Here is a 24,033-nt window from a genome sequence, read left to right as displayed (position 1 = left end):
CGCCACTAGGTCCACGTTTATAGTCGATGCGTATACACGCAAAATCTCGAGTAAATGGGGGTGCAACAAACTCTCGTCGCACTCAGACGTTGACTAGGCAAATATGAACCACCTTAGATGCATAATCCACACAAATTGCTGCCATTTCCAGCGCGTGTCGATGTCGTCGACGCTCTTTGCATTTCAACAACCACTTTTATATATCCCTTAGGTTATTTTGCAAACTACTATAGCGAACAGTTTGTCTGATTTTGTATCACAAGAAAATTACTTCAAAACGAATTATGCTCCCTTATAAGCCACCCCTTTCTCTTGAGGAAAACTTGATAATATAAATGTATCATATCCAGAATCTCTAATCCCAAATTTGAAATTGAAAAATTAAATAGTTAGAAAATTGAGAAATTAAGAAAATGAGGAAAGTTGGAAAAATTAAGAAGATTGAAAATTTTCCTCAGAGGGAAGTTAGAAAGGAGGGGTGAAATTTTAATTACCACACTTTTCTCTGTTACGTAGTATAACGCGGGGGAAAGTAAAGAAGGGGTTGGTTCATCTGTTTTGAGTCATGTCGCGGCTAGCAGAAGAAACATAAGAAGAACGTCGGAAAGAAGAAGCAAAGAAAAGAAGCAGGAATGTTAAGGGAAGGTTGGCTCCTCTAATTACGACACCGTCGTTAGGACACCGAGTGCTTAATGGCACTTCCGAACAAAGTGGCCTCGGCTCAGCTCGCGAACCTATTCTCCAGCTGATTTTAAAGGTAATTAAACTCGCCCTGTAGGGAAAAACAGACTGATCGTCTTCGAAAGCATCCATCGATTATCGTTTCTTTCGTTTATGCTTTCTTCTCGAGGATCTACGGAACTGGATCGAGCTAAAACGGAAGCTCCTGATCCCTTTGTAGTATGGTTTCGTTGGGGGAGGAGCGTAATACGCAATTAATTCCCTGCTTGTACACTTTATCCGTTGGATTTTCCAGTTGTTTGGCGAGTTTTCTAGTTTCACCAACGGGGATGAGGGGCTTTGATCGTTGACCTGGGATTCGATATTCTTTCGTGTTAAAAAATGTACTTTATTTAAGAAAATTTTGTGAACTAATTATTTTCAAACTGTAATCATATTTAATAAAATAGAGAAAAATATTATGATGACACTGATCAAATATTAATACCATGAAAAATTAAATATTTGCAGTTTTAATCATTTCTAGAGGCCTTTGACATATCATTGACCTATACTACTTGAAAATGACCTATAAAAATACTTGAAAAGTACTGAACATTTTCCTAATTGCAGTGTTAAAAAAAAGAACGTGTTCCATATATTGGAACGAAATGTGATAAAGTTTGAATTTCAGTTTTGTTCGAACAACTGTCTCGTTAAAACTAACGTTACACGAAATCAACTAAAACCGTATCCGACGAGACCATTTTTAATTGACACACGAATCTGAAAGAGTCACGTGACGGGAGGTATAAAAAAAAAATATCTTTTCGTGACGAACAGCTGGAAATTCTCATGGTAGAAACGTGAAACGCAGCGAACTGGAAAAACGCGACGCGTAAAATTGTAACTTATTCCTTTCATTTAATATTTATCGTGATTCTGACGCGTTCAGCTGCTCGTTCACGCTCTTCAACATCCCTGAACTTCTTTTTCTCGAACAATTTTTATACACGTCTTTTACATAGCAATAAAGTTTTTTGAAATTAAAGTGTCAAACTGGTTCGCATTTTGTTGTCGAATTAAAAGTCTTTAAAAGTTACCTGCTTTCTAAGTCTCTCTTTTTAACTCACACGTATATATACACAGTTTCTTTCTTTCTTTTCGCTCAAACTTTCCCTCTCAGACGCTCTCATAAGACTTGCAAATTGTTTCGTAATAAGTTAGTACGGCGCCTTAGCAGAAGCAGAGAGAGCCACTACTTTCTTCGTCGACAAGTACTTTCGAGTGCTCCTTTAAAAACAGCCAAGTACGTCCGCGGTCAAATTCTGTGAAACAATTGTAGAATATTGTCCGTGTCGACTCGTTCAGGGAAAGAAAAATCTTTCCATAAATTTTCAGAGTTTGGATCTCTTATTAGCTGTGAATGAGCTCGTTAGAGTTTGATAAAATTTGAAATGTCAAAGTATACTTATCAACTACATTTTTCTTTGATATTTTCAATCTTTTTCACTATTTAAAATATGTAAATAAAATTGAACTTTACATGGACACTTTATTCCCTATGAATATTTATAGAAATTTTACTTTCAATGTAATTCATACATTCAACATCAGAAAAAATTTTCTACTCTTTTTCTTAATAATTAGAATTTCAGTATATGTTGTATAATAAAAGTCCATGTTCATTACGGTAAACAACGTGTTAAGTATAATAAAATATTGTACACCTACTGTATTTAATGATAAAACACAAGATTAGATCAGGAGGTTTTAATTAACCAACAGATCTCATTTTCCTAAGCGTTGTAGAAATTTTAATAAAATTGTACACGCAACGAACGTCAGGCCACCCGTTCGACCCAGTTTCATTATGTCAGCGCCCATAAATTTGGGTAAAATTAGCACCCTGTGCCGGTGGGGTTCGAGGAGATCGATAAACAAGCCGATACGTGACACTGTGAATTTCCTCGATCCGACAAACTATCGGACAACTTTCACCACTGATGCAGCGATGCAAAATTGGAAAATTGGAAAAGTAGAAAATTTGGGAATTTGGAAACTTGGACACGTGAAAATTTAGATACTTGGAGATTTAGAAATTTATAAACTTAGAAAATTGCAAATCTGATATTTGGAAATTTGAAAATTTAAAAAATTGGGAAATGGGAAATGTGGAAATTAGAAAATTGATAAATTAGTAAGGTAGAAATTTCGAACCTTAAAAAATCATAAAGTTTTGAATGGCATTAACATCACACTAATGGATTTTCTTGCACCACCAAACTACAGTGCAACTTTAACAAGTAATGCAGCATTTTTACTGATTACACAGAACCCCTTGATGCGTCTGCCTCCTCTTTTTCATGGGCGTGGTTCCACCTATTCATCGTCTGGCCATCTGTCTTTATATGTCTGACCCGTGGCTCGTAAACGTTGGGGGATGAAAATGCATAGGGTTTTCACGCGAATGTATTCTGTGCCACGAAACGCGATGTTATCTAGAACGATTTCGAAGCACGTCGAAATGGTAATTTTGTTCAGGCTATCGTGATCAGAAATAACCAGGAGGAATGTAATCGAATAAGAGGAATCGATTTGAAATTGAGTAATGTCAGTAGAATTAGACGGTGACAAAGAGTTGAAATTTCTATTACAAAAACGTCTAAGAATGACATAGAACATTCTAAGAAGATTATTTTTAAAATTTAAAAAGACAGCTTAGTATAATTTTATAGTATTCTATAACATTATATTGAATCTTAAATTTTCAATTTTTTAATATTTAATATTCGTATATTCAAAGGACTTCAAATTAAATATATACATTTTTTAAATTCATAAAACCATCAAAATTTATGAATTTTCTTAATAGGTTTAGTCAGCTTGTACCATTTACAGCTGTACTTGATAAATTAATACGGAACATTAATTTCTCTGGAATAATTTCAGTTCGACGTAAAATAGAAGCTATCCATCAATTCGTTCGAGCAATCTCACAAATTGTCGTATCGATTATCGATCGTTCGAAGAAACTCGTCTTTCTATTTCCGTCACTTCCAACGTGGCTCTCGTTCCTTTTTTATTTCATCATTCCAAGGTAAAAATGATTTTCATCGGAACGAAACGGGAGCAAACGAACGGAAAGTGTGTCGCCGGTGAACGAGATGGTAATTAACATGCTGAAATTCGTGTGCAATAATCGTGTTGCTCGTTAAACGGACGATTTCCTTGGAAAATAACGAGCCGGGCCGGGAAAACGCGTATCGTGAGCCGGATTGCATTGCAGGTGAATAACGATGACGTGCAACGAGGCAAGGGTACACAGAAAGTCGTGAAAAGATTTGCTCGTCTCTACCAAAGACGTCAGTCGAGCCAGAATTTTAAAGGGAAACTTCCCGTTTAACGGGCGGTAAATTATATAGTGTCTCAGAAGATATTTTCTTTGATAAATGATAGCGAAAATTTCGGTAATTGGTGATCTAATTTTAGCGACTGATAGAAAATTAAAGAATTAAAGAACTAGAAAAGTAAGAAATAAAAGATTTAGGAGTTTAGGGAATAGAAAATTGAAAAATTAAAAAATTAAAAAGTAGAAAATGAGAAGATTTGAGAATTTGGGAAACAAGCAATTAGAAATTTGAAAAATTTGGAAATTTGGAAAATAGAAAATTATGTAATTTGTCAATTAGAAACTTAGAAACTCTGAAACTCTGCCGTTTAGAAACTTAGAAACTTAGAAACTCAGAAACTTAGAAACTTAGAAACTCAGAAGCTTAGAAACTTAGAAAATTTATGGCTTCCTTTCCAAGACCATCTATTAAGGAGGATGGCCTTAATATTAAACCCTGACAATCTCAATACAACAGAATCGACAGTCGAGTATTTGCTTGGCGTTCCAAGAAATCTGTCTTCGACTTTATCGATAATCAATCGTTTCTTTTTATCTTCGAGCACGGTAGTACAACGACTAAGTCAAAGGATGAAGTATTCTTACCTTCGATCTTCCTTCCACGCGTTTCTCTTGATTCAGCTGAATCCAGGCGTCCCATCGGTGCCTGTATACAGTTAGAGTATTCCATTCGTTCAGTCTGACTGTTTGTGTACTTCTGACAGTGCCTACCCCACTACCACAATCGAATCTGTCAACAAATAATACCATCAGATTATTATTTTGTACAACCTTTCACCAAAACTTCATCGTTTCAAACTAATCGTAAATAATAATTGCTCATTTGTCACTTTTTCTTTCTTGGATTTAAATTGTGAAGGGAATTATATAATTGAAAGACTACTATCTTAACATTTTTCACATCACAATCAATTTCAATCTTTCATTTTTATAATGGAAAAATTCTATTGTAATTTACTGGTAAAACATGGAACGAATTCAGTGTTATATAATTGAAAAGAAAGTTAAAACTTCGTTTTAAAAAGCAGAAGCGATTCGAAGAATAGAATTTCAGAAAACAGAATAGATATCAACTGAATGTATGGAATGAATATACCGCGTGAAATTGAGAGAGATTAACGTTTGGAAGCGACATTTCTCACACGCATTAACGTGAATCCGTGCAATATCCGCGAAATTTCGTCGAATGAAAGGGTGGCTCATTGAAATGAACAATGCGATTCAGCTGTGTGATTGCTCTCGTTCATAACCCTCCACGTATACGTGGATCGACGAAGGATAGGATGCAACGTTCGCTATTATCTCGAGATTCATTTTTCGATACCGTAATAACGTCGATGTTACTACCGTGAAAAGCGGTCCAAGAATGGCCGTGAAAGCTGAGATTCGATATTAAAGCAATCGGGATTCTACCTTCGCAGATGCATTCGATAATATCCTGCCAATGGATATTGTAGAATTTACTTGACATAAATAAAAAGAAAAAAATCATATTTATTCATCTCTGTTGCATATTTATTTTATAAATAATCTATTTTATCTCATTTAGTTTACGCTGGTAGGTTTTCGTAAAACGAAAGACAGAAGTCGAAGCTAAGAGCCGGATTCTAAGTTGCAGTAATTATTACCGTTGGACGGTTTAACGACTCGGTAACGAGAAATTTTAACAAGTTACGCTATGTACAGCGTAAATTCCGCGCTGTCGAAGCGCGTAATTAATAGCACGTCTAGAAAGGCACGCGTGCTGTTTGCAACTTTAAAGATGCGCTTTCGAGCGACTCGTAAATTGTAATTCCGAGTGGAAGGAAACATATTTCACTATTAAATTCTTATACGCTTTTTATTTGAATGTATGTGCTAGAAATTATCGAAAAAATACGCTGATTTATTAGTATGTCTGATTATACCCTGACTAGTTCTACCTGTTTCACTTGTCTAATCACTTATTTGTTTATCTATTGTTTCAATCTACTCTATCCACCACACTCCACTTGTCTGACCATACATGGATTATTCTACTTGTCTGACTACTTACAATCCTATTTCATTTATATAGCTATTTGCAGTTACTATTGTACTAGTATAAACACTGGTATTTTAGTACTATTGGTTCTGTTTCACTTCTTTGATCAGCTACTACCCAGAGTCTATTGGTCTGACCACATACAGCCCTATTCTACTTCCCTAACGACCTAATCACCATATTCTACTCATCTAACAACCTACATCCCCATTCTGGTTATCCGGCTATCCGGCTATCTTGTTCTACTTATCTGGTCGTTTATTCTACCCGTCTGACCACGCTGTTCCTATTCCCTTGACTTAATGCGACTGTGATAGGTATGCCAAAATATGCATGCCAATAGTAATTGAGAAATCTCCCAAGCGATGATTCAACATAATTTATACACAATGTATTTCATTTAGCAGTGAAAGAAAATTAATTCTACTTAGCAGAATCGCTGTTGGTAGAATGATAAAAGTTAAATTACTGTTTTTCGTTGACTGTTTTGAATTAATCCCTCCAGTAGCTGTCACGTGTTTGGGAACGTTCTATATCTGAAACACGTCTGTCTAAAGTACAGTTTAAACCTCTCTATCTCGCTAGTTTGACTGCGCGTTTTGCACTCGAGTTGATCGCGGGATTAGCGAGAGAGAAAGATCCACGATGTCGTAAAGGGGGCAGAAGACAGAAATTCAATTCGTAGCCATTGTCGCCGGATATCCGTTGAAAGACTAATGCCTGTCGGAGTCTCTCGCGAGGATAAGGAGATGCCGAGTTGGATTTACGCGGTTCGTTCGTTCGAAAGCCGTTTACCTCGACCCAAGGCGCAGTTTTAACGCGAATAAACGAGCCGGCATGATAATTAAGGACTCCCCTAGGGAAAGAAGATCGCGACCCTGACCTTCTCCACGATCGTGGGCAAAAAGTGTACTTGACATTTTCCTGCCACCCACGCGAATCATGACAAGTCACGTAGACAGATTTCTTTTCGTATACGAGTCACGAAATGAATTATTAGAAACGTGTAATTTATTTCATCCTTATTATAATTAATATGAAAATAAAATAAAATAAAAATTTCAAAGAAGGAGGTTGATCTTTCGTCAAATTCCAATCATTTCAGTATTATACATTTTTTCTTTAGATCAATTTTTAGAATAGAAAAATATTTTAATAAAATTAAATACAAAATTGCAATTAACGTGATTATTATTAAGGAAATTGGTTATACTTATGTTCTTTTTTATTCCTCAAATGATTGAACGTCCTAGATACTTGATAATAATGAAGATGAAAAAATGGAATGGAAATCAAAGTTTCATCGATAAACGCGTTCGTTAGATCGTCAAAGTTCAATCGATCGGAACGATATAATGAGTCGAGTGTTTGTCGCAAACTTTGTACCATCGCCAGCATGCATCATCGTATTATGCCAACTTTCCTCAACTTCCTTCGGTATGAACAAAGTTTCCCTGGAACCTCATTGCCCTATTAGCAATAGGACATCAAAGGATTCGCGGGAAGCCGCGATTTACTTCAATTTACCGCAGAACGAGTTGCTCTATCGATGCAACAGTCCATCGCCAGCATGTGATCGACAAACTTTGATGAAATTGGAATAGAAGATGCCTATCTATTTTCGTTGCTCATCCGTCGACACCGAAGACCGTTCATTTTCATCCATTAAATTTTATCGTATTTAATTTATCTTGAAATCGATACTGATAATTATTTTGTAAAAATAATAATATTTCAATTTTTAAGCTACAATTATTTCTGTTTCTTAAAAAATCAGTCCTTTCACAATTCCTCCAAGGAACAAACTCAATTTCCAAATTACTCTGCAATCTAATTATCCACCTCAAACATCGTTTATTTAATAAGAAAAAAAAAATTGAATCTGTACCCTCGGAATCTGCACACCCGCCAGGAAGAGTACAATTAAGGAGAAATGTCGTTACCTAAATTCGATGAAACCGTGATGTAGTATCAAGGCCATGAAGTCACCCTGAAGATCATCCCTCTCGCCTGCGAGCAGCAGAATTCCGTCCCAGGCTTCCGGTCGGAATTCCAATTCTAATTGGACGTGCTTGTAAGCAGCCTTTAGGGCTGGAAATGCCAGCCAACTAGAGCCAGTGAAACGGGGCGATCTCACCTCTGACTCTGTAACAAAAATTACCATCGTTAGTAAGACTCGTTATTTTCACGTCTTAATGCCAAAAATGGCTTCAAAAAAAGAATTTGCTAGCGATTAAAATTGATAAAAAAACAAAATTGCACATAATTGTAATTCAAAAATTCTGAATCTCATGATACCTATCATTAAATATAAATCTTAATTAATCTCACCGGTGACCCTAAATGTTATCGAGCAACAAGTTAGTTCAACCAGTAAACCACCATCATCTTGCAATAACTTCTACCATTCCCCAATTCTATACAAATTACAAGGGTCATTTAGCTGTTCACTTATCTCCTTCTAATTATTGCCCCTCACACCCATAAACCTGAAGAAGGAACCTCCATTCTCCCCTTTCTTCGGCGAGACATCCAAAGAAACGAAGAAATATGGTGAAAGTCGAATCGAGAATTCCAGGGACGAGCCAGGCTTAAGGGATGTCTTTTACCCTCGTCCATTTAGGGTCGACTATCAGTCAAGGAAACCGTACGGTACATAGAAGAAGAAGGGCCTTGATAGTTGTATACCCGGGTACACAAGGCTGGTTATAAATCAGACGGACACGAGAAATGGAAAAACTTGCGCTTCTACGACTCTCAAATGTAATAATATTTCTTGATCTTCATGTCTGCCGATGTTACAATGCGTTATTTATGACAAAAGTTCTTTCCTTTTATAGACTTCTGTGAATTTCGATTATTTTTTAGATTTACCCTTAAAATTATTAGTTTTTAAAGTTAACAAAACTGTCTTTTATTTTCTTTTTGTCGCTCCTCAATGTACGACAAGTGTTTCAATTAACCACTAAACTATCGTTTGAGCTCGGAAATTGGTATTATCGATTTTTTTTTCCTTTTTTTTTTTATTTTAATTACCAACTGGACGAGGAATCAGCGAACTTCGCCTTTCTGTTCCACGTGTATGATCAGTCGTTCTGGCCGTTTGCCAAAACCAGTTCCTCGCTCGGGCCTCAATTAACCACTTCAGTTAGCCCGGGCCACGGGGTGCGATTTATCGCACGCGAAGATTTGCAAGCTATGCCAAACAGAAAGGCGTCGCGATCGACGAGTTTCCACTAGCAAGCGTCGCGGCGTTACATGACTGCGGTTCACCGACACCGTTTAGACAGCTCGATAGAATTTCAACGATATTTTTTTTCATATACTCTTACGGATAGAAACCCTCGAGGGACAATCGTATTTTTCTGCAACGTTTATTCTGTATTCTATGGTGATTGCAGTATGGTATTTGCAACTTTTATATTCTTTTTCCATATAAAAATTTACAAATCTATTTACCAATGATTTATTTTTAATGAGAAAAAAATCCATTGAAATATGAAATTCTATCGTACAAACGCAGTGCTCGATTAATTCTATCGTAAGCCGAATTGAAGTTACTTTAGGTGTGAATAAGGCTTGTTCTCGTGGTACAGGAGCGTGCGAATGGAAAGTTTGTGAAGTAGCGGAGAGATCGAGTAACTAGGACATGAGATACGATTTCGAGCAAGATCGGTGTCTAAATGGATTCTTAGGATCGTGGCGGGATCGGAAAGCGGTTTTAGTTTGCAGTTCAGTTTAGTTGGAGCAAGGGAGTTTGAAGCCAGGAGTACTTTCAAAGAGTTGCAGTCGAAGAGTTGGAGTTAAGGAGAATTTTGTAACATGGATTTATTCCTACCCTTTGATATCAGTTTCTTTTCTGAAATAAAATCTTTCTCCTGATAACAGCTACTTCTTTTATTTTTTCATAAAATATTTCTTTTCATAAGGGTGGAAAATTAATTTACTCATGAAAGATTACTTTTCATTAAGCATTAATTTTTTTATTTTAATGATGAAAGAAAAAATGAATAATAATCCCATATCCCTTTCTGCGAATATTCCATTAAAGCAATTCAATTAAGCCCATCGTTGCGTCTTCGGGTATTTCACGTTTCATTTTACTCGCTAACAAGCTTTAAATTCACCTGGTCGTTTAGTGTTTCACACTGGAATGGGAGAAAAAGAATATTCAGTATCCCATGGGCGAACCATCCTCGCGATATTTGCATACAAACTATGGGCGAAAACGGAAGCTCTGACCGGTTAATACGATTTCCGACGCGAAAACGCGGTCAATTTAAGGCTCGCTGAGCCGTGCGAGAAGCTCGTGACGCTCTAAATTGCGCTCGATCAGAACGAACCAAGGAGCTTTCAACGAACGATCCTTGTCGACGACGCGACAAGACGACCAAGCTTGTTCCGCGTGTCTTTATGCAAATTAACGGGAACAAGAAGATGGCGAAGTCGAGTACTTGGCTTGAGATCAGATCCAAGTATATTGCAAAGTAGCTTCGAATTTTATTGAATAGTATTTCAGCACAATGGTTAATAATTATCTTCATTATTTCAGATGGAAATCAGTTATAAATGAATCATTAATTACCAGCGTAATTAGAATCTTTTGGAGGTGGACCATGTCCCTTAGAAATGTTGTGATTCTGAAATTTTTGTACTTTGAAGATTTTATAAATCTGAGATTCTAGAATTGTGGCATTAAAAATGAAGTGGAAGGAAGATACTGTAAGAAACGATTTAAAACGTGAAATTTCCTTGAAAGGAGATTCGCTAAAGCTCTTGTCCGCTACTAAGCTGGCTGATCCTAGTACACTCGTCGAATCTAAGCGGATTGATCGCGATAAAACCGTTGAAATATAGGGTAGCCAGTTATTTTGTCAGGGAAGGTAATGCTTATTTAAAGGGACGACACATTTCAGATGTCTTTCATCATTTATAGAAAAGATCTTCACATTTGATCTTTTTTGTATAGAATACTCTTTCTTCAAGCTAAATTACCCAATAAATATAATAAAAATAACAAAATTCTGTTGACATTCATTTTTCCATATTTCTATTATTTCCGAGAAAAATACTAATCAGTGATGTTTTTAATATTTTGCTTTTTAAATAAATTTTTATTTTCACAACTATTATCGGCACGAACCTACTTTCTTTCTAGACTTGTTAGGGAAGATTGAACGTATAAAATCAGGTGGAAAGGGGTCTTTAAAGTAACTGACGTACGCGAGTAAGTATCGATTTAACATGACGGTTAATTATGCAAAACTGGAGCTGGTTTATCGAAAATTACAGCTCGTACTGGAGCCTACAGGCAAATGAGAGTTTGACATGATTTTGCTTTGCGACGAATTCGAAAACGAGCCCGGTTCCATACATTTAATAAGATTTTCCATTGAAACAGATAGAATTAACGTGGAGCTTATTAAATTGAAAGCTTCGATATAATTAAAACCTGCTTCCCCTATTCGTGAGTTTACAATCGATAAATGAAAGGTTTTCCTGTTTGCTTTTAGAAATTCATTTCACCATGGTAATTAAACGAAAATCAATCGCACACGTTGCTGCTGTTTTTTTTATCAATCTCACTCGATTGAAACGTATTATATTAATATTTAGTAATAAATAAAGATCACTCCGTGAATAACAATATGTGCTTTCTGGTCATCTGATACTGTATTAATTAATTAATTAAAAAATATTTGACATTTTTAAAACAATACGAGTTAATTGTTTTAAACTTTTGGCTTTTCGTTATAAATATTCAGAACTTCAATTTTGCAATCTATTGTTAAATATTCAAGACAAAATATATTAATACAATAATCCATAATTAAATAATAAATTTCCATAATTTATTTGAAATTATTTTAGGTTATTTAAATTGTGAATTGAAAATAAAATATAGAAACGAGAAAAATGTTGACGTACGTCAAGAAAATTCTGAAAAATTAATTAATTACAAAAATAAAGTAAAGAGAAGGTAGAATATACTATAGAATAACGTAATACAGAGAGCCATGGAAAATAAATAGGAAGCAGGTCTCTTGCCTTCCAAAAGTGTAGCAGTAAATAAAGCCAATTTCTTTCTGTTGCTCGAGGATTCGGTATTTCTGGTTTTGCTCAATTTAATTTAAACAATGCTTCTACCCTGTTTTTCTACCCTTCCACTTACTCCAGATTATCTCGTCCCCGTTTAATCGTGCCGTTTCTTTTCTCGCTCGCAAACATTCCGGACACATGAAAGTGCAAGAAAAGGGTTAACGTAATTTGAAGTAAATGAACTGCGGAAGTATTCGTGTCTTTTTTCAAATTGTTAATAAGTATTCTAAAATTATAATATCGAATGAAAAATCTAAAATTTCATTAAAATATTTTTATAGTATTAAATCAGTAAAAGAAAATAAATAAATTCACGATTTTTCAGCATATTTTCCCCATTATTCTTGAATGAAAAATCCCAAACAAAACATCAAAGGGCTGTGAAAAACATTCATCGTACCTTTACCATTAAAAAGAATCATCTGAATGTTACACCCTGCACAAAGAACACACCTGAGCCATCGTCAACAATATCGAAAGGGGTGACGATCAAAAGGAACAACGTCAGCGAAAGGGTTACAGACCCTGCGAATTTCGTGACGATAAAACACATTCAGGACTGCAAAGGGTGGAATAAATAAAAAAAAAAAAAAGAGGAAGACGAGGGGTTTCGTGTTTCTCGCGACGAGATTCGCAGCTACGATCGTCGGCGTGAGGCTAAATAGCCGCGTGTTCGCGACGCGATGAAAAATTCAGCGGCGGGAAAAGAGCGTCGGATATATTTTCAGCTTCAGAAGGGTCGTTCTGCTCGGCTCCATTAATGCCAGCCCAGCGCAATTCTACCGTAGGGGATAATGGTTTTTGAACACGCTCCCGCTACAAACCATAGGCAAAAGTGCACTTTTCCGACCCCTTAACTGGTTTGGAATCCCATGGACCCTTCGCGAAGGGGTTCGTGAAAGGGCAAAGGTGTCACTGACGTCCAAATGAACGATGAAGTGACGAAATATATTTTTATTTTCGTATCACAACCTCTATACAAATTATTCCATTTTTTTATTATAATTTTGTAATAATTCATTTATGGATTGTTTGTTATATGACAAGTTTATATAACATAGGACTATGTAAATGAGATAAACAATCCATTCGGATTTTAATTCAAGCATTTCGCGTGCAAGGTGCATACTATGCGCATACGCACGAACTCGTAGCATGAAATGCTTAATAATTAGTTCCACTTGTCGCTGACAATTAACAGACTGGATGGCAGCGAGCTGTGACACGGACACCGCCAATAATCGTATGCTATATCGATGGTCCATTAGAAACACATGCTGCCCCTTTTCTCTCGAGAATTATCACCGGAAATTATCGCCCGCATTATTGATTAATATCCCAGTTTAGCGTGCGAACCAGTCCGATATGATGATTATACATGTTCTAATCTAAAGTTTAGAAATAATAACAACTTTCAGACTGAAAATTCTTTAGCATCTCTCGGTTCGCGTAAAAGTAAGTAGCAGTGGTGGTAACAAGGGTGGTAAGATGGCAGACGCCATAAAAGGGTAAGAACGAGTCTAGTGGCGTTTTGCCAGGGATCATCGAGCGAAATTAGCCCGGCACGTCGTACGTATCTACGAGGGACGTTGAACATCGATGTCTCGATGCGAAAACCAGTGCCAACGTTCTAGAAAGCCGCGAGAACACAGCCAAGTAATCAGAAGAAATTTGCAAACACGCTTCGTACAATGGAACTTCCGTTCGAGACGTCGCAGTGCTACCTCCATGTGTATTCTTGCCAACAAACTGCACTTGTTTCCTTCAGACAATTTGCATTAGCTTTATGATGAGAGTATTGGAAAACATGGTAGGTAGTTATTTTGAATTGAAAATTTTAAGAGAAAAAAAAGTACTTGGTTTCTAAGTAAGATGAGAAACTCAGAATCTGGAAAAAGTCTACTTTCCTATGTAATTTGTCTGACCATTTATTGATCTGCTCACTTATTCACTGTATTTTATTTGTTTTCTGATATATTATTATTTTCCTACTGAATTAATTATTTATATTTCTCTGATAATATATTCATGCTATTTCATCTGTCTGACCGCTCGTCCTATACTACTGGAGTAACTTGATCTATACTACTTGTCTGACATATTCTTGGCTATACTACTTACCTAATTACTAGGCTGTCTTTCGGTCTATTTTACTTGTCTGATCATAATGATTATGTATTCTCCATAACAGAAATAATTAAATTATCTAATTTAATTATACAAAATAATTCTAAATGGCAAATTAAAGGGTTGCATTAAAAAAAAATAATGAAAATTTCATCGCGATTATCGTACTAGGCAAGAAACAGCGCGATTATAAGCTGTGTTTGAACGACGTTATACAGCAAGTTTACACGAGTCGGTCTGAAAATAGCCGAGGCAAACGGCTCGGTTCGCCGTGAAACTTTTCCCCGTGGCATTTTTCTAGCCCTCCGGTTAGCCGGCCCGGGATAGTTTGGTTGCACTTAACGAGGAAAAACAACGGCGATGAACCGTTGCAACGCTGCCTCTGCCCGTACAACAGCGAAATTGAGAAGACGAGGCCGGCCTCGTCTGACCGACACGGCGCGGTTCCTTGTTTTTCCACCGTGGAAACTGTTTGAGGCGGTATGATGGATTTAAGTGGGATTTCACAAGCGTGCACCGTTCGTCCGGAAAAGCTGATTTTCTTTGCTTTGCTCCGGAGATTATTCCATTACGGCATACTGGCTACAGGGAATACGGGATGAACATTGAAACATTGTTTGCTTTTCCTTGTATTTCACGTTCACGTTCATTTGAATATTTCAATGTCGTCATATGGTTAATACTGGAAAGATTACCGGTGTCCAGATACTTATTTTACACGATTATCGCAAAAACGGATGGAAATGGAGAAATGAAAAATTTTTCAATAAATTGAATTGAAGTGAATTTGATAAATTTTAATATATTCCCCAGTGCACTGTTAAGAAGGCCTCGAAATATCATTTTTATGACAGATAGAGGAAAGGTGAAATCGCAAAAGTTCATTTTTCTTTTATTACTACAAACCAATAGAAAAACATTGACGTGAGATTTTCAGAAATTACCTCTGTCCACTTCAAAGGATACCACTCTATCCACCCTCCGTCGATTAAAAGAAATCGATCCCTCGTGACATCCTACGCGCCCCAATGTCACCCCAAATTGAAAACCTACCCCGTCGACCAGGTGTCAGGTCGAAACGAGAAGCAGACAGGGAGAAGGAGGAAGCCAACTATGAACGAGACGGTCAGTAGACGAAATTCTCATGCAGAATGGAATTCTCGTGACGATGGTGTAACTAATCGGCATCGGGTCTAATTGGAGCGAGGCATCGACTCGTTAGGTGTCGGAATTATGGGGAAACTGTAAACAGTACCGAAATAGCAGTAATCTCGCAGGGTGCACCAGTGGCGCATCCTAATCGATTGACTATCTGCTGTGACGCGACAAATTGTGTTTGCACGAGGCTGCTGCATTATGCTGGCCACAATACCCAAGGACACTGCGTTCCGCCGTCTTTCATCCCCTTTTTTGTTCTTGAGAAATTGGAGGTAACGGAGGGTAACGCGAGACAACGGATAAAGAGAATTTCTCTGATGCATCCCTTAGAAGGGTTGCAATATGATACCAGAGACGTGGAGGAAAAAGGACGGTGGAAATTACATTCAATGGCTTCTGTATGCACATCTTACAAATAAATTACAAATATTTGGAAAAAAAAAATGAACCTTTTAAAATAATTCAATATCAACAGCATAAATTACACAGCTTTTGTTCGAAATACTGCTCCTTATTCACATTCCTCTAGCATCGATAGACAAAAGCGACTTCCGTCTAACACGATTCCGGTTCTGGCTCCGCGAATAATTCCATTCACGTGGATCAATGCCGGATGGCAAGTAAAATGCGAGAGGATACGCTTTTCAACTGCATAAGGCCGCGGGGCCCCGAGTGTTCGCTTCCTTTTCGCGCGTTCCCCAATCTTCGCCCCATTGTTCCCTTACATACATTCATCCGGTGTGGAACACGAGCCTAACTGGTGTCGCGACGCGTAACAGCATCGACGAGCGCGCAGCGTTTCTATAAATCGTGTTAACGCCGGTAACAAGGTTCAAGCGTCGCTTAATATCGTTTTTCTTAGCTTTAGTCACGTTCGCGGGAAAATTGAATTTTTCCCAGGCTCGTACCGCGTGTATAAATAATAGCACCGTGGAAATATCCCGGAGATGATTTTTCCTAAAATCGAGTTTTTCCGTGAAAAATGAGAAAATAATAATGCCGCGAAACGGTGCGTCTAAACGATTTTTAATCTTGCGAAATTAAATCTTCAAAATGGATATGAAGTTTGTATTCAAATTGAAATAGTTGTAAAGTGATACACAGCTTGGATTTTTAATTTTCTGTTGAAGAATGTACCACAGACCGTCATAACGAACGGGTGAAAAATTAATAAGAAGCCGTTTCTTCGTTTTCTTTAATACCGTGCAGACGGGGCGTTTTTAATGGTCAGTCGAGTTTTTATCTTTTTCTATACAGTTCAGAGAAACAGAGCGCTTCTTGAGGAAAAGGGAATGGAAACGGTATTTCCATACCATGGAACTCATTGTGCCGTACTTTACTCGGTGTGTGCGTTATAATAAGGGTAGTAATAAACATGGTTTATTGCCAGCCCGTTATTATAACTCCCCCGTAACTGCGCGATGAAAGTTGGTCACCGATGAAACGAACGGCCCAGCCACAGCACGTTGAAATGAACCTGGCCTCGAAACGTAAAAACCAGGGAACACGTATACTGGTTAACATGGATGGTAAAAACTGGGATAAAAGTAAATAATAACTAGCGAGGTCTGTGGGAGATTTTGGACGAAATCGGGTGGAATTGTCGAATTAACATGTTGATGCTAGTATAACAGTGAAAATTTGATATTTCTATATTTTTAAATTTCTAAATTCCTAAATTCCCAATTTTCCAGATTTCCAAGTTACCAAATTGCTGAATTTCTAAATTTTCAAATTTCCAAATTACTAAATTACCAAATTATTCAATTTCCAAGATTCTAAATTATCAAATTACCAAATTTGAAAATTTGATATTTCCCACGTTTCTTCTGCCTATTCCCATAACTTCTCCAGTCCATTGCCCTTAATTGATCTGGTGTTGTTTTCAAACTATAGAATCGTTTGCTTTTACTGAAAAACACCCTGCTCACAAGAGACTGTAATGGCCAGCGTCGACAAACGACGTTTTTCCATTATTTTCTCGTTCCACCCTTACGTTAGAAGCCACCCTTCCTACTGTTTCGACGAATGCTGTTTTCCTATCCCTCGTCTCCATCTTTCTCTCGTTTTTCTCTCCCTTTTCGTTTCTTTTACACTTTTCCACCGGCCACGTCGATCAGGAAAGCCACGTCCGAACTGCAACAGGCTACTCGATCCATAAATGCAACACCCTCGTCCATGTTTCGCGCACGTCAAACGCACTCGCCAATTTTTCGCTGTTGATCTCGACAGACTGTGCAGCCGTTCAACGACAAGCTTCCAAGTTTCCTTTCTTTCTTTTTTGATAAACGAAATAAAAGGTCGGTGTTTGGAGGAATTCGAGCGAGAAAATTTTTAATTGAATCTATTGATGCAAAGATAGAAATTTGTTTCTTTATTATTTTATTTATTAATAAGAAATTTCGTGTTTTCGATGGTCTGCTTCATTAGGCATATTTATAATAATGCTAATTTTGCATTTGCACACTTTTTGTAATTAAAAGTAAAGAGAATTAAAGCAGAACTGAAGTGGTAAAAGTTCATTTTTATTTTGGCCAATTAAAGTTTAATCAGGTAGATCTATTTATATCACTGTTGTGCAAAATAGCATTTAATTATCACTGATTTTCCACGAACATGCTAATTATATATAACGTTATTTGGAGTGGCTGAGTTGAAGAGTTCACTGGTCACTGTTATTTGGTATAATTAAAATCTAATTAGACAGGTATGTTTATATTGTTTCTTCAATTAACAGAGCAAATTATCGCCTAATTATTTGTTAGCAGTAGTAAATATATTTTAATAATAAAAAGTTGAATAGGTGCAATTAGTAACTACCTATTGATTATTTAGATTATTTCGCTGATATCGCTGTTCTACCTATAATTCGCACTCTCGTAAATTAAACGCTGATCACGAACGACGAGAAGCAGCGACGTGTAAGAAACTTCATCGACATATTCGTATGCACGTGTACAAGTCTTATCCTATATGTATGGTTTACATATTGAATTGTCTTCCGCTTAAAGTGCATGCAGCATAAGCGAACGAGCGTATACACGTTATTCAACTGTCACATTATCAGTGTGATAATACTGCCTTGAACAAATCTATATTGCTGCAATTCTTTTGAAATATTCATTGATAACACCGTGAATTTCGTGATAATGCTGTGGTTTATAGATTGATACATTTTATAATATTTACCACATTTTTTTAATTTTCTGTAGAATTACATCCTGTGAATAGTGATAAAGATGATCAAATATTAGATTTTCATATTTCGGTCAATTTAACCCAAATTATAAGGGTTAATCCTATCTCACATTACTTTGATACATTTTGAAGATTTTCATTTATACTAAAATCCTTACACTATTTTCCCTGAATCGACTCAATTTCATTTTCAATTCACAGAAAACAGCAGAAAGTCCGTGTGCATATTCACGTAGAGATTCGTTGGCCCTCCGAGAAGAACCGTGTCGCCTAATCATCATAACTTGCCCTAATGGAACGCGTGCTCTTGTCGCGCTCGACGCATAAAACGCGAGCTTCTTGCGCCCGGGAATTCGAGGACGACACGCTCGAATGGCTGCTGATATTTCGACGATGCGAGAAACGTGGTTGTTCGTTAGGTCAGCGGATAATTAGAGGCGGCACTTTGCTTCGGGCAGTGCAGCCTTCTTGAGTGATGCCAACCGAATACAAACTACCGGATATCTCCACGGACCGGGAAATTTTCACCAAAGAGAAGGTATTTTCTCTCTAATTTTTTTGTAATTTTTTATTCGAGTCCAGTGGAACGAAGAAGACAAATACTTTTTACTTCTTTGAAAATTAATCTTGGTGATTTTACAATCCAAAAAGTCTAATGAGATTTCATGACATGAAACTTTCACAAAATACCAAATATGGTACATCAATTTACAGTTTAAACCCTGAGGAAAATTGCTACATATACGTTTCATTAACATCCCTTCTCTGAACAATACTATCTCATTAATAATCTAGGTTAATAACACAATATTCAACTGTGCCGCATTTCGACCTACAGAAACTCTGATACTATTTCATGACATAAAAGTACCATAAAATGGTACTTATGCTACATCAGTTTAAAGCCCAAAGTTTTATGAAAATGACCACGTAAACTTTTCGTTAATGTTTCCTTTTCGAACGAAATAATCTGGGTTAACGACCACATCGATTAAATCTGCTTGAAATGTCGAAAGTCAGACATGATTTCGTGACATAAAAGTTTCGCAAAATAGCGCACATGATATGTCAATTTAAGGCTTGAAATCTGAAGAAAATTACCACATAAAGATTTCATAATAATTCTTAATACAAAATGGCTGGTTGCCAAACTGAATGAATAACTCCAACTTCACATGTTTCAAAATGTACATGTGGGTAATTGTTCTAGTTTGTGCACAGCGATTGCACGAGTAAAAAAGGCTGGCGACCGGAAGTGGCCCAGCGAGGTCGTTGATCTCACCCACCCTCTCACCTGTTCTCGTCACGAAGCTTTTCTTTCGAGCGGCCAAAGGATTGCCCCTGGCCCCTCTTCGCTGTTCCGTGAGTCGTCTAGACGCGTGGAGACGCATCGGGAGACTCGATGAAGCTCGTGAAAAAGCTCGAGATCTTGATGAAAACTAGCTTCGGTAGCTCTTGATCAAGATAAAGAAATTTCAAACTTTGCCTCGATCTGATCGAGTTAAAAAATTTCAAAGTTTTAATTTCATATCTGGTTCCTAGTACTTCTTTAATTTTCATTTTTGACATTTATCCAATTTATATTCCTACGGATACTAATCCTTCAACGTGGAAAACAGTGTATTACTGTTATTCCAACGGGAAATATACGGCGATGGCGAAAAAATATCGCGAGAGAAATATATTTCTTGCGAATAGAAGCGAACGACTTTTTCAACAGAGCGGTATTCTCGTTCTCCAATAGAGAAACATGAAATAGCATTGTACCAAGTAACTATTTTAACCTTTTTAAACTATATATTATTTGTGTCTTTCCTTTGCAATAAATAATATTTTTTATACCTTTGAAAATATTGTGAAAATTGTAATAACAGTAATAGCGATGTAGTAATTAATCAACGCGTTAATTTATTATTTATCGAAAAAGAGGTAATGTCTATCCCTTTTATTAACCAATGTAATACGTTGAGAAGATATTTCCTCTGACAAGAAAATTTATCGTCCTTACCTATGCAAACTTCGAACGTATAGAAGGAGAGTTTCGCACAAAGCTCGTTCTGCAGACTTCCCTCATCACAGCATCACGGAAACTGTTGTTACGTTACTTCCTGCTTTTTCCACAAAAAGGAAACGTTGTTTCGACGCGGGGGAATAAGAACGGGACGTTGTCACCTCGCTCAACGACTTCTCGTCTACGCTTCGGTGTTCTTGGATGACGAACGAAACACGATCTCTCGTTTCAATCCATCGGGTTTACTGTTTCCTATGGCTTTCATTATATTCTATGTTCAAACATTTGCTCCTTTTATATTTAAAAGATCCGCGATGGAATTCAGAGATCGTTTGTTCCTTCCATGTCGAAGGATACCGTGTTTTGGTATTTAAAAATTAGACCAATTACAATAGCTATCATTATTTTTATATTTTTATACAATCTCTTTTACAAGAAGCACCGAAAAAAGAAGTTACCCCGGTGGAACAGAAGCTAATCTCCGTCAAGAAACATTCACGAAACAACATAGCCTGTTTACCAAGAAGTTCGCTAATTTATTCATGAAAAAGCTGGAAATCCAGGGGGAAGTTCAAGCTGTCCAGACGGCAACAAGAATCAAGAAATATGTATCACGTTATTCGGAATAAAAGCGGTCAGAATACCCAAGAATACCATATAGATAATATCCTGGCTGTGTTCGATTCGTTTATGTAGGTCAGCTGGGGAAAAGAGAAGAAATTTCCAAGGATATTCAAATGTATCGGTGCATCGGTGTAAGAAGAAGACGTTTGTAAAGAAAGGAAGCTTCTTTTTGGGCGAGGAACGATACACCACTCGAGAAACGAGCGGCGCCGGCTTTGAATAGAAAATAATCGAGGGCTCCGTTGAGAATAACGGGAAGTGGCAAGGCGACGAGAAAAAGACACCGGATCTTCGACAATGCCACCAACACCGTCGTCTACCACTTCTTTTTTTTTTTTCAACGGAAAAACAATGCCTCCGCATTGTCGCCAAAAGTCAACCAGTGGAACGTTGATACGACGAGGTTTAAATTTCATCCCTCTTTCTGTGGAATGTTTCAGACTCGTGGAGATACAATTTAAGAATAAGATTGTATGAATTTCTTGAAATTTTATGAATTAATATTATATTAAAATTTTCATCCCCTATAATTCCTATTAGAAATTTATAATATTAAATTCATTTTTATTTTCCACTAAAAATTAATACAAATTTAATACACCAAAATAACCTTAAATTTCAATTCTAAAACCCACCCTTCAAGATTAGAATCATCCCCTGTTAAATAAATCTCATATCAAGATCAACATTCAGCTTTCTACAATAATCAATATAAACACCCCTAAGCCTATTCCTTGAAATCCTCCCTAATCATTCGTATTAACCAAAAAGCAAACATTCTGTTAAATGTACAAACACAACAGACCAAAGGGAAGTTCAAAATCAGCTCAAACTTCTCTCTTTAACCGGGCGCATCCTCGACAAACTTCATCCACAGCATAATTCCAGCTTGTAGGTAGTCGTTCATAGCGTAACCTGAATTTCTCCCAACCCTTCTACAACCAAGGATTATAAACTATGCGCGTTAAAACGCGCACCCCTCCAAAAACTTACTGCGAAGCCGTTATCCGAGGATGTTACGTAACTCGAGGGCGAGATGCTCGACGGGTCTCGTTTCACAGTTGGCAAAATGGTCGAAAACGGGAGTGGAAAAACGGTGTCGCGCAATTATAGCAACGGTTCGCCCAGCCTCGCCAACTTATTTGCTAAATTACCCTCGTGGTATCATCGGTAGCCATTCGCGGACACGAGTTTGCGAAGCGAAACGAGCACCGACCCTTTCTACCTTCAAAACTTGCCTCGCTCGTTAGGCACGCACGCCTCGCTGCAAAGTTACATCGTTACAACGACCGGAGAAAAAGCTTCTCGGACCAAGATAGTTCTACGAATGAGGCTGAGAAGAGTTACCTTCGTTGAGCTTCGTTTTATCCAATATTATTTCTTCAAAAATGATCCAACTACACTGTATATGAATTTTCAGGAAATTTTCAATTTGAATTATTAAAAATAATTTACTTTTTAAAGACACGAATCTTCTTTAACTTTCACGTTGAAAGCTTCATGCAGTATTAATAATGTCTACAAAACCTGCAGTGGCACTGGATTCATCTTGACATTTTCTAACTTTGCTTTATAAGATGTCCATCGTGTTTGCAATGCTCTTACAACCATCGAATTGTCTTATTGCCAAGTTTTATTCGGTACTACAGAAATATGGAGCAAATATGGAATAGATATGAGTCAGTGAATTTTAGTATGTCAACTGAAATCAACCTGAGAAGAATCCTAAATATAATTCATATTTCAAGTACTCGTCACTCTTTTTACACCTTCTCTTTTAGAAAATTAGGCAACAGCCCGTCGAATGCAGGAATTAATCGCGCACGAGAGTGTCAAAAAGCAAGCACTCGCGATCATTCGAAGAGGGGTGGAAAAGCTGGCCCTTTCAATTTTCCGCTCGGGGGGTCGAGATGTATCCGGCGGTCGAGCCACTTTCATCGCGCGAAACGTCGTGGAAAAAACATGGTCCTGCGCGTTTTACAACGTCGCTTGCTCGCGAACGTGCAGCCACGTATTTTCAACCCCTCTCGTCGGAAGACGTACAAAGTCGGCTCTAAGTATCCGAGCCTCTAAACTCGTTGGGTTACTCAACCCTCTAAGGGTCGCTGGCTGTAGCGTAACTCACGCACCCCTGTATTTTTTTTTTTTTTCATGGTCGACGTTTACGAGCGTCTCGCGATAACGAACAGGCCCGTCGTTGCTGAAGTTTCATGATTTTTCTGGAAATTTTAGGGTTTCAGGGTGAACTCCAAGAGTATCATTTTTTATTCTCTTTTTAAAGTCTGGGGCGGAATTTATATTTTTAAATAAAACGTAGGGATCAGAGCATGTATATCTGATCATATCAATTTTATGAAATCCAATTTTCAATTTTCCATTTAGACTAACTTTAAAATTAAGAATTTCAATTCGGTATCTTACACTATTAGTATTCTGCCAAAACAATGAAAGGGTTAAGATAAAAAATTGAAACACATGGTTAGTGAAGAAAGAAAGAAACACTTTAGATGAGAGAACAGGATAAACCTTCTCTGGGGTATTATCGCGATGGCGACGAAATTGTTGATAAGCCGTCCACGTGGAGGGTTGGTTTCCATAATTCGTGTACCGTGGGCTTCCATGGAAATGATGGTAATAAGCCAACCGAGCCAGACGTTCATGGCGTCGATGCAATAGCTGCTCGGACACGCGACCTCGTGAAATCCCTTTAGTCACGGAATC

General features: G+C 37.3%; 1 protein-coding gene across 5 annotated transcripts in view; it reads right to left on the bottom strand.

Annotated features, from left to right (window-relative positions):
- The window catches only part of LOC114877545 (pikachurin-like), a 92,945-nt gene that overhangs the window by 23,071 nt on the left and 45,841 nt on the right, over positions 1-24,033 (bottom strand). For all 5 annotated transcript variants that reach the window (XM_029190234.2, XM_029190235.2, XM_029190237.2 and 2 more), the window contains 2 exons: positions 8,039-8,240; positions 4,658-4,802 (listed from right to left, as the gene is read on the bottom strand). In XM_029190234.2, coding sequence (XP_029046067.2) covers positions 4,658-4,802; positions 8,039-8,240 — 347 coding nt within the window. The remainder of the gene's footprint in view (positions 1-4,657; positions 4,803-8,038; positions 8,241-24,033) is intronic.

This window comes from Osmia bicornis, chromosome 15 (assembly GCF_907164935.1).
Source record: "Osmia bicornis bicornis chromosome 15, iOsmBic2.1, whole genome shotgun sequence".
NCBI lineage: Eukaryota > Metazoa > Arthropoda > Insecta > Hymenoptera > Megachilidae > Osmia > Osmia bicornis.
Note: the sequence above shows the minus strand (reverse complement) of the source record. Positions and strands in the feature narration are given on the sequence as shown.